The sequence below is a fragment of the Perca fluviatilis genome, chromosome 9, assembly GCF_010015445.1.
Source record: "Perca fluviatilis chromosome 9, GENO_Pfluv_1.0, whole genome shotgun sequence".
Taxonomy (NCBI): domain Eukaryota; kingdom Metazoa; phylum Chordata; class Actinopteri; order Perciformes; family Percidae; genus Perca; species Perca fluviatilis.
The window spans coordinates 15,371,897-15,382,779 of record NC_053120.1 but is presented as its reverse complement, the minus strand read 5'-3'; the positions used below and the strand labels follow the sequence as shown (position 1 = coordinate 15,382,779).

Below are 10,883 nucleotides of genomic sequence, written 5' to 3'. Positions count from 1 at the left end.
TTATCCATTTCAGACTTAAGAATATGAGAATCTTTTTTTTTTCTGGAAATCCTAATGATCATAATGTGTCATCTTACAAATGCTTTAACAAAAGTGTAAATTTTCAGGGACTGATTTCTTGTCCCGACTGCCAGTCTACTGGTCTACCTGCCATGATCGGACCATACGGCGCAGCAGACAAACCACAGAACATCACAAACAACACAAAAATAAAGAGCAAGTTAAAAAAAATATTCATGCAACAGAAGTTGGGGCTAGGTAGTTTCTTTACCATGAAGACTACACCTGAGGAGACCAAATGACAAAAATAATAACTAAAACTAAAAAACCTCATCCCAGTGTACCAACTGACAAGAAACTGTTCTTGGATAATACAATGTGATTTATGATACAAAATGTTCTTGCAAAGTTGTGATGACATATTATGATGAATGATTCTAAAGAAGGAGTCTGTCAGCTCTGACTGATACACTGGTACATGGTCATACTAAAAAAAGTGTTAATACCAACTTACAGATGCTAAAAAACAAAATTCAGTGCAAAAGCACAGCTTCTCTTAACGTCTCCCGGTGTGATTTCTGCAATGGTCTGTCCTGACAAAACATCACAGCAGAAGGAAACACCAGAGAGTCAATTTTATCTTCATGTATTGAAGGAGAAATTACTCTGATTGACAGGATGTGTTGTTGAAGGTGTAATGTTAGTGCTGGTTCTTCATTCCCTGTGGTTTGCCCGGTTTCTTATCCTGCTGCTGCAGCTGCTGCTGCTGCTGCTGCTGCTGCTGGCCCCGACCAGGACCAGTCATTCCTCTGCCACGACCGCCAAACAGACCTACAGAGAGAGAAATACGAGAGCAAGATAAATATAAAGAGAAATGGTCCGTTCATTTTTATTATTATATTATTATTATTATCACTTGCCATATTACCCTCTTACAAGTGTTTTGGGCAAAACCTATGATGCTCCTGAGAGTGTGCGGACTAGCAGAGAAATTTGGAAACAACCAAAAACTGTCTAATCATCAGAAGTGTTTCCACTCACCGCGGCCGGCTCCTCCTCCTCTTCCTTTGCCCTGCTGTTTGTTCTGCTGGGTGCCTCCACGTCCACGGCCCTTCGACACCACCTCCTCCTTCACCATATCGATGATCTCGTCGGGGATTCGCAGGTATTTGATGGTGCTTCCTCTGATGTAGCACTCAGGCATCCTCCAGAACTTATCTCCATCCTGTTAGAATGGAGTGAGGGTGTCAGTGCATGCTAAACATAATGTCACTTTTTGTGAACAAACAGGTTGTTGTGTAAAAAAACATTTAAAAAAAAAAAAAAAAAAAAAAAAAAAGGGGCTCAACAAACTTCAGTTTGTAGAAGATCTTTAGGCTAGGTTGTATTGTCTTCTATTGTACTGTTTTGATGGGAGTGATTGTCATTTTTTGTTGTCTGTTTTCCTTTCTTATATCCCAAATTATTTGTGTAATAAAAAATAATAATGTGTACATGGGAGTGTTTGGTAAAGCGTCTGTGGTTATTGGTCTGTAACATTTTCAGAGCGATGTAGCTAATCTACAGCAGACTCTGCAGACAACACCGACCTACAGCCTAATCTACTGAACATGTAAACACTGGACCACAGAGATGTCTACTTTTACCTACATAATAGTAAGAAGCACTATATCTACAGTTTAATTAACAGCAGAGATGTGAGACCAGAGTTCAGCTTTACCCTCGAGGTGCAGATGACTTCTCTCAGGTTGATGTTCATCCAGTTGTCACAGCTGACCAGGTGACCATTGTACGTCTCTCCGTTCTTCAGCTCCACCAGCTGAGGAGAGAGAGGACACAAAAAACAGCATGCTGCTTTAGAGTCTTGACGACACAACGCAAGGGTGGATGACATGACAGAGGCTAGAGCAAGTTTTCTCCAAAAAAACAAAACACAGCAATTATAGGCTACACAGATTTCAATTTACAATAAACAACAGCAAAAACAAACTGAACTTCATCCAATTAAATTTGGAAGTTCAGAAGGTAGTTAAGATTGGAGGTAGTTTTAAAATCATGTTGAACTAATTGAACCTGGAAATAAAACAGCCAGAGCTGAAGCAGCAACAGCAGTCTATAGAACATGATGCAGGATAATAGGAAAAATGTTTTACATAAAATCTGATACTTCTTTAATTCTGCTTTCCGTCTGTAAGCAATTTTTCGCTGATCACTTTCTGATCCAATACCTTGAAATACACTTTACTTATAATGATGAACAGTTTATAGGCTAAATATTAATCAATTCATGCATTTATAATCAACAGTAAAATATGTTAAGTTGTTGCCCCATCAAGAGTGCTAAGTGCTTCAGTGTCTCCTCACCATAGGATGGTTCTGGGCAGTCTTCAGCAGAGATAGTGGAAGCTGCAAAATGACAGAAAAACAGATCACACGTAGGAATTCCCCTGTCATCAACATTATTTAGTTAAACAACAGAGCAAAGTACTGCAACAGTCAAAAACGTAAAAATAGAATCGAAATATTACAATAAAAATACACTATAACAAATATGTACAATATAACTGTTTTAAGGGTGTATGGTTTTGTGCAGGGGGGGCAAAATATGAATCTGGATTTGCAAAAGTTCACAGTAAAAGTGAACGTTACATTGGATAACCCAAAATTCGTCCTGCAGTATGCCAAAGCAAAAGCTGTTATTTGCAGCTTTTAATGGTTAACTTACGTTTAATATGTATTTTCAAAAAGTTCAGAAAAGGTTTCTGTTTATCCTACACTATGTAGCTTTGCGCTACTTTATAATACTTGCCGTACTTTCCGCTTTGCAAAGAAAAGTTAAATGTTAAGTTAAATAAGCGTAAATCACCAGCACGATATTAAGGTCTTCTATAGTTGCATATAAAGTCGGCACGCAAAAAAACACCAAAAAAACCACTGTGTGTCAATTGTGTTTAAGGTAGCTAACATTACAGTAACGTTAGCTACCTTAATTTAGCATTATGTCATCCAGCGCTACAGTGCTACAGTTAGCGGTAAGTAACCGTTAGCAGGCGTGCTACAGAACATTTAAAAGACAACTCTTAACGTTTTATCTGAACACCACAGCTAAATACTTACCATTGTGATAGAATAGCTTTATGATTTTATGTCTCACTTGCTGTCTTGGCCCTTCACTGACACGATTTTGCCACCTAGCTAGTAGATACTGTTCTTCTTCGTCTTCTTCTAATGAGTTTCCGGCGTTGTGGTGTGTAATCATGGCTGTATTATAAGACGCTGCCCTCTACAGTCAAGAACAGCCACAGTGGAACGCTAACAAGTTGTGATATTTCACCTATTTTTTACAGTCTATGTATTTCATAAAATAAAAATCGTTTGTGGTCATTATTATCATGAGTATGATATTATTATAGTTATTTACTGTCACTTTAATGTGTTTTCCAGAAAAATAATAAACCATTAATGATCTAATATTTTATATTTTGTAGGATTCGTAGAGTGATTGTAAATTAAAAACATTTTCTAAATACTTTATTTTTTGTCCATATGTCATTTAGTGTGTAGTGTAGTTTGTTAGATTTAGTTATTTATTTGCCTATTTCCATTTTTTTTGCACACCTTTTTATATATTTGTTGACTACCTATAATTCATTTTTTTCTAAATTATTATTGACAAAATGATTATACACAAAATAAACAGCACATAGGCCTACAGATCAAAAATAGCAGTGAAACAAAAACATATAACGAACGCCCCCATTGAATAGTCAGCGTATCATTTCTGACGCATCACGTCACGTCTCACGCAGCCTGCAGTAGGACTGTTTTATAAATGTGTCTGTCTGGCAGACGGAGCCGACAGCTCTCCACGGTCCTACTACGGCTACTGGTCCATAAAAAGAACAAAAAAAAGGCAGCAGATTCTCTGCAACAGGACGGGAGATGGATAACAGTAAACGGACTGTGGTCGTTACAGGTTTGTCTTCTTTTTCCAGCCATTGTTGATTGTTGTCGTCTTTGTCGGCCGACTGAACATCAGGGTGAAGTGGAGGAAAAGTTGTGGAGATGACAGCTGCTAACGTTAATGGCGTCAGGCTGTTACTGCTTCACTCCGCTGCATTTGTAGACAGTTTAAAGAATCAGTTCTGCTTACAGTTGTAATAATAACAACGTGACAGTGGTATTCAGTTATGTGTTATATTTTATATAATTAGCGCTACTGACAAAGCTAGGTGAAATTATGTTTTTGATTTTGTTTCCTGTCTTCAGCCAAAGGCCACATCAAACAAAATAGGGGTAAACATGTACCGCTGAGCATGAAGAATAAATAGCCAATATAACAATTCAGTAGAAATGTAATGTTGGTATAATCTCTTCAGATCCTCCAAATGTGTAATTCTTTGCGAAACACTTCAATAAAATAGAATTGTGGCCGTCATTCATAGATACATACAATAATAAAATCACAGGTTTTATCAAACAATAGTTTATGGTTGTTGTTATTATCATGATATCAAAGCTATGGCATATCTAAGGGAGGTATTTTGTAGTGATAGTGAAACATGTTCAGCGTTTTTGACAAAGAACGAGTGCCTGAGTGTTTCTTCTTCATGGCTTTGTTTTGTGAGTTTCTCAACAGTTGGACTTGTTCTCAACATCAGGCCTCTGTCCAGACATGGTGTCATTGCAGAGCTATTACAAAGTGGTTAAAAGTAAATAACATTATAACAAATAACCAACTAATGATTGTGTTCCAGTATTTATGTATATGTTTTTGTATGGAAGCTCATGCATTTTATTTGTGATTCAATCACATTGCTTTATTACAATATAAAAGTCTGGCCTAGAACTGATGTTTCCTGCTGCGTCCTACCAATTGGTCATAGATCCTGCTTTGCATGTTTCATTTTAGGAAACACATTTTGCATCACTATTAACTAAATAAGAAAAATCCCAAGTAATGATTACAGTGATATGAATATATCCTTGAATATTGATATATTACTTAGGGTTGTTTTCCCCAAAACAAGACTTAATGCAACTTCACTTCCAGACACGTAGATATAATATTTTCTAAATGTACAAACTACAGTCTTGAACATTGAATCAGTGGAGGATAAAAGAAGCAATGACTTTTCAGACACAAAGGGGCGCAGAAGCTCGCAGTCCCAGCTGATACAAGATGTGTCATCGCCTGGGAACATCACCTTCACAATAGCGAGCCGGCTGGCAGCTGCTGGCCCCTCGCTCTGCTCCTTTTCAGCAGCCTGTCAGACAGACTGATCCCCCCCCCTCCCCCAACCCCCAGGGACCCACTGACCCTTGGTAGGGTGGTGGAAGAGGATCAGTTATAGATCCCTACATAAACAAGCCTGAGTGAATATCCATAGTCTGCTGCTGCAATTATATAGGTCATATGGATCCCTATCACTAAAAGTGATTAATTTTAATTAGAAAATTTAAGAAAAGCAGCATGCTGCAGCACTGTAGACTTTTTTTTTTTAAATCAAAGTGTTTGTTTTCTGAAAATGTAGTATTTTGGAAGTATTATGTCTGTATACTGTTGACAGTTTATATTGCAATTTAATCCCATTACAATTTTTTTGACAGTATCTAGCAGTCTTTCCATAAAACATTTAAAATTATCTTTATTCAAATCTTACACTACATACAATATCTACCGGTACATAATAAGTGTATATCCACAGCGCTGTGGATATACACTATCTGCTTCTCTTGAATTAAATCTATTTGCTTAGTTTTTTTTTTTTTTTTTTTTTTAGTTTAAACAGAATCCATAATTGTTTACATAATGTAAATGCAGTACAGCAACCAAAATAACATGTGTTTTGCAGGTTTTGGGCCATTTGGAGAGCATGCAGTCAATGCCAGCTGGGTAGCAGTACAGGTGTGTTTTACCTGTCTTTTCCAGTTTTAATGCACACATATTTAACGTGGTGATTTATGTATCCTTTTTTAAATCTAGTAAAACTAGACTAAACAAGTACTTAAGCCTGTCCAACATGCTTTATATTCATTTTGGAAAGAAACATTGCCATTGATCACCTCTTAAATATGACACACCAACTTAATAAAGCTCATCATGTTTTAAGCCAAGACTTGACAGTCTGCATAAATAGTCTTCATGTTGAGTTGTTAGTAAATGTGATAAAATAAGAGCAGGTGTGACTTTTCCAAAATGAATTTCTCGGGTTGAGCCAGTTTTTGTTGCGGTTACATGATGCTCTGATAGTTACCGGCCGGCTTCTCACCGTGCAGCAGCAACGTGTCAGAGGCTCTCTGTGTCCTGCTGGGGAAACTGCATGTGGGGGATGATGGTGGTTGTCAGGGTGTCTAGACGGACTTGATAAGGATATTAAAGGCAAACAAAAGGCCGCTTTGTGGCGGGGTCACCGACGTGGTCAAACAAGCCTCTTTTTAATACAAGTGGGGGTCAGTGTCCAGGGCTACTTGTCCTGAGATTGGGGGAGGTGTCGGTCCACAGGCTGTGAATTTGACACAGATTTATCTTCCTTTATAATATGTATGATTTGCATTTTTTATTTCTTGCTTTTATCATACTATTTAGACTGTTGAGTATTGCAGTTATGTTTTTTTCATAATACACCTTTTTTAAGTTAAGTGTAAAATAATGTTATCTGAAAAGGACAAGGCAAGTGAGAGACATCTGTTCCCTAAGAAAACGCAAAAGGACTGACCTTTTCCTGTTTGATTTTTAAAATTTGCCAAAAGTTAAATAACATTTCACAGAAACATTTGGCCATAGATTATTATCATTGGTTCTGAATAGTTTTTTTTTTATTTATTTATTATTATTATTATTAATAACCAGAAAGTTTTTTTTATAATAATTTGCCTTGGTATTTTTGTGCGTACGTACGTGTGTAAGTACCGCAAAAGTCAAGAATCGTACATCTAAAATAGAAATTAACAATAAAAAAATCTGAGCACTTTGACTTTTTGTTTGTCAAGTTTATCTACTACAGTTTCATAACTTATATATATCTAAACTCAAGGGTCCACCTTCTAGCTTTACTCATTGTCACCTTCATCACTGTAGGATGCTTGAGATAAAACATATCTATATTAAAATGCAAAAAAGTATTTTAGCTTTTATGTTTTTGTTTGTCCTGATAGGAACTGAAGAAGCTCGGACTGGGAGGTGAAGTAGACTTGCATGTATCCGAGGTTCCTGTAGAGTACCAGACAGTCCAGAGTTTGGTTCCTTCATTATGGAAGAAGTATCATCCACTGGTAAGAGGAGAACATGGTGTGACCTCTCCACTTTATTCAACTTTTGACAGAGCAATACAACAACTCATGTCTGCCTTAGTTCCAGGTTAGGTCTGATTGCATTGCCATAGGTTTCAGGTGTTGTGTAAAGGCAAGTTATAAGTGGATCTGCCCGGCCCTGAGAACAATTAGATAATAATAAATATGTGCAACACATGTTAAAGTACATACAATTATCAAATTATGCAACAAATTACTGTCTTGAGTGTGGCTTTTACCCAAGCTCTATAAGGAATTGATACCTGGGTTTTATAGGGGTCCATATTGGCTCTGGTTCCTTGGGTTTAGATCTGTGTCTTGTGTTAAATATAAGTGGATTTCTGCTACTTTTTAGACACCTTGGGTCCAAACAAGCAGAGAAGTCAAAGAGAGCTGCCACTGATATAATGTTTTACTTTGGAGCAGTAATATTTCATGAATTCTGACTTGTGTTTTTATTGTTTCCTTTGTTTGACAGTTGGTAGTTCATGTTGGAGTCTCAGGTATGGCCACCACCGTCACGTTGGAGAAGTGTGGCAGAAATCACGGCTACAAGGGCCTGGACAACAGCAGCTTCTGTCCTGATTCGCAGTGTTGCATTGTGGGAGGCCCGGACTGTATCAACTCAGTTATTGACATGGAATCAGTCTGTAAGAGAGTGACGGCCTCTGGTCTGGGAGTAGCTGTGTCTGTCTCTAAAGATGCTGGAAGGTAATGATTTACTTTATATTTTACATTTTGAATCAACCTTTTGATTTTCCGCTCACTTCTAGATCACATGCTACAACTCTTGAGGGATAGGGCATTAAAACACATGTATATCACTTTGTTAAACACACAAGTCAGCTGTACACATTATATACTATCTGCATTGTGAGGTGTATTTAGTTTGACAATTTGCATTCAGTTTGACAGTAAAACAAGTAAAACGGTGTGCAACAAAGTGTACAAAGTTTGGAGTAAAGGTAGGATGTACTATTGCTTAAAGGGACAGTTTGGATTTTCTAAAGTGGGGTTGTATGAAGTACTTAACCATAGTCAGTGTATTACCTACAGTAGATGGCGGTCGGCACGCCCCCAGTTAGGCGAAGCAGGCAGGAGGACAGGCATGGAAGCTAAGCAATGTACTGCTGTAGACGGGGGCAGCAGCAAAACAAATTTTAGCCACCTGAAAGAATCCCATCTTAGAAAATCTATGGTGTAGGTATGTAGAGACTTAGAGTCATTTGATGCTCTGCTGTCTTCCCTAACAGGTATCTATGTGACTTCACCTATTACACGTCTCTGTACCTGAGCCATGGTCGCTCTGCCTTCGTACATGTGCCTCCTCTTGGAAAGCCTTACAGCGGGGAAGACCTGGGCCGTGCACTGCAGGCCATCATCCAGGAGATGCTGGAGCTTCTAGACCAGGCCGAAGAGAAAATCCACTGCCAGCAGCACTTCCACTAAGTGACCTCCAGATGCCAACCAGCCTCTCCGGCCCTCTCGACACAAGAGGAATTGCACTTAACCACAAGTAGCCAAACTTCTACAAAATGAAAACTTAAGCGTATCCCATGTTTCCAGCGTTTGTTTGTCTTAGGTTTTTGATTCATGTTTTTCTAATCCTGACTCAGTTATGTTTTAATGTCTCCCGATGGTGAGAAGATAAAATGGGAGTCTCAAGCCTAACTGTGCGGTTTCACACTTGATGTTGAATTGTTTCTTGAGTCCTTTTTCTTTATAAGAAGTTGTAATTTTGCCTTCTTTTACAAAGGTTATTTAAATAAGGGAACGGGTTGGTTCCAGCTCATATTCCCCCCCAGTTTTGTCAGCCCAATTCTGACTGAACCCCCACATCCACCCCACTGAGGTCTGGACCCCAGGTTGTGCAATGTTATTCTACAGATCTTTTTAGTCATAGGTTTATCATAAATATATTATGGTTGCACAATTATTTGAGATAATATTGAGCATTGCAATTATTACCACAGACATTTTCAGATTGAATTTAACAGTTTTGTCTGAGGGAGCTGTGTTTTGAAGTTGTGTACTACACAAAATATGGTATACAATCTAATTTGTATATCCATTGATAGTCTTTATAAATAACTGAACAAATAGTAGATCTTGTCGCTCTTCTTCATTTGAACTGTTTAGAATACCTGCCATTTAAACTAATTGTTTAAAAAGTTTGCAATAGTTCAAGACCAAACTTGCAAAATCTCAAGTTTTTCTTTTTTGTGCAGTCTAATTTGTATTCCTTGATAAAAGCTTTCTGTTGTTATCTTCATTAAATTGGATACAGCTTCTTATTTTACCTGAGGATTTGATTGATGAAGTTGGATGCTCAGATCAGTCAGAGTTGGGCCTGAAATTTTATTTCTGTAGCCTTTTTTTATTTTGTTTTTACATCTTTGACTTAATCTGGAATATGGGCAGCAATTTTAGTCATGCTTGCATTTTTATTTTCAGTCACTTTAACTAAAATATGTAGCTTTCCAGACATCCATTATAATCTTTTTTTGCCCCCCAATAATTTATGCATTTCCTTTTATTTTCCTGAGCTTTGGTTTGTTCCGAACTGTTAAATCAACTGCAGCAGATTTCATCACTGTGTTTGTGATAGTGCCTCTCCCAGCTGTAAATGTTTTTTTTAGAATCCTTTTTTTTTATTGGATTGTCTTGTGTGTTCACTGTGTAGACCTGCATTTCCCTGGCTGCTGAGACGCCAGAACAGACCATGACACCCAGCACAGCTTCAGTTGGATCAATTTTAGTAGAATTATGTGTATCCCCAGAAAAAAATAGATGTCCGTTTTAAACTGTCCCAGTTAGTCTTAGCAAACTAACACTGTGCTTAGCGTTGAAGCAGTAGTGGTCTCATGGCCTTTCATTGAGTTTTTAATTAAACGTTTTCTCCTCAGTTAAGCAAGTTGTTGCCAGGGAGTTTGAGTAGATTGCCATTATTTTTAGCAGTGTGTCATTTTAATTGCTATTCAGCACCATGGTTTGTACCACAAAGTAGCATCCTGGAGCACATAACTGAACTTCTTCTCACACCTACATTTTTTTAAACTTAACTCTTAATTGTGTGTGGTTAAAAAATCTCTTATGAACTTGTTGAAATGGAGGGCAGGTTTTGGTTCTGAGTTTGCAGGTGCTGATATTTTAATGTGTGGCTTTGTGAGTGCTGAGAAGTGAAAGGGGTTTGGAGGAGCTGCCGAGACTATGTCTGCTCCCAAAAGTGAAATCCTCAAGTTTAATGTGAGGTGACCTTTGACCCTGTGCCTTTGTTGTTTATGTGTGTTATGAAAAGGCCTTAAAAATACTCAGCGGGTCAGTTAAAATGTATATTACTGATGCTGTCCAGTCAGATGTGTGGCTACCTCAAAAATACTTTTTTATCTTGGTGTGCTCAGTTGTACAATAACATTATGGCTTTATTGTGAGTTTCTCTGTTTAGGGAGAATCCACTGAAAGGTGTCTTCTGCTCCTGACATTAACAAAGCACTTGTTACAATAAATAATATTGGCTTTTAAAAGGAAAGGCATTGAAATAAAGAGAATTAAAGGATTATAAGTAACATCTTTGTGTCTTTTATTGCATC

The 10,883-nt window shown here is 37.7% G+C and overlaps 2 protein-coding genes across 3 annotated transcripts; one reads left to right on the top strand and one right to left on the bottom strand.

Moving 5' to 3' along the window:
• lsm4 (LSM4 homolog, U6 small nuclear RNA and mRNA degradation associated) lies at nucleotides 1-3,265 on the bottom strand. Its single transcript, XM_039812446.1, has 5 exons — nucleotides 3,118-3,265; nucleotides 2,365-2,406; nucleotides 1,721-1,819; nucleotides 1,042-1,225; nucleotides 1-831 (listed from the first exon to the last, which is right to left on the bottom strand). Exons 1-5 carry the CDS (start codon nucleotides 3,118-3,120, stop codon nucleotides 701-703), a joined length of 459 nt encoding a protein of 152 aa, XP_039668380.1. The 5' UTR covers nucleotides 3,121-3,265; the 3' UTR covers nucleotides 1-700.
• Nucleotides 3,266-3,801: 536 nt separating this feature from the next.
• LOC120565918 (pyroglutamyl-peptidase 1-like) lies at nucleotides 3,802-10,861 on the top strand. 2 transcript variants are annotated; one of them, XM_039812036.1, is made up of 6 exons: nucleotides 3,802-3,976; nucleotides 4,640-4,712; nucleotides 5,856-5,908; nucleotides 7,159-7,275; nucleotides 7,772-8,004; nucleotides 8,547-10,861. In XM_039812036.1, the coding sequence occupies exons 1-6, from the start codon at nucleotides 3,833-3,835 to the stop codon at nucleotides 8,740-8,742; spliced, it is 816 nt and encodes a 271-aa protein (XP_039667970.1). In that variant the 5' UTR covers nucleotides 3,802-3,832; the 3' UTR covers nucleotides 8,743-10,861. The 2 variants fall into 2 exon arrangements, with proteins under 2 accessions (XP_039667970.1, XP_039667971.1); XM_039812037.1 differs by lacking the exon at nucleotides 4,640-4,712 and having other exon boundaries at nucleotides 3,833-3,976.
• The last annotated feature ends 22 nt before the right edge of the window (nucleotides 10,862-10,883 follow it).

Excerpts from the sequence above, each read along its gene's own strand:
- lsm4 (XM_039812446.1), bottom strand. Across the intron at positions 1,820-2,364 it reads CTGCCCAGAACCATCCTATG|CTGGTGGAGCTGAAGAACGG; the intron begins GTGAGGAGACAC and ends CTCTCTCCTCAG. Across the intron at positions 1,226-1,720 it reads AAGTCATCTGCACCTCGAGG|GATGGAGATAAGTTCTGGAG; the intron begins GTAAAGCTGAAC and ends CCATTCTAACAG.
- LOC120565918 (XM_039812036.1), top strand. The coding sequence starts at position 3,833 with ATGTGTCTGTCTGGCAGACGGAGCCGACAGCTCTCCACGGTCCTACTA. Across the intron at positions 5,909-7,158 it reads CCAGCTGGGTAGCAGTACAG|GAACTGAAGAAGCTCGGACT; the intron begins GTGTGTTTTACC and ends TTGTCCTGATAG. Across the intron at positions 7,276-7,771 it reads GGAAGAAGTATCATCCACTG|TTGGTAGTTCATGTTGGAGT; the intron begins GTAAGAGGAGAA and ends TTTGTTTGACAG.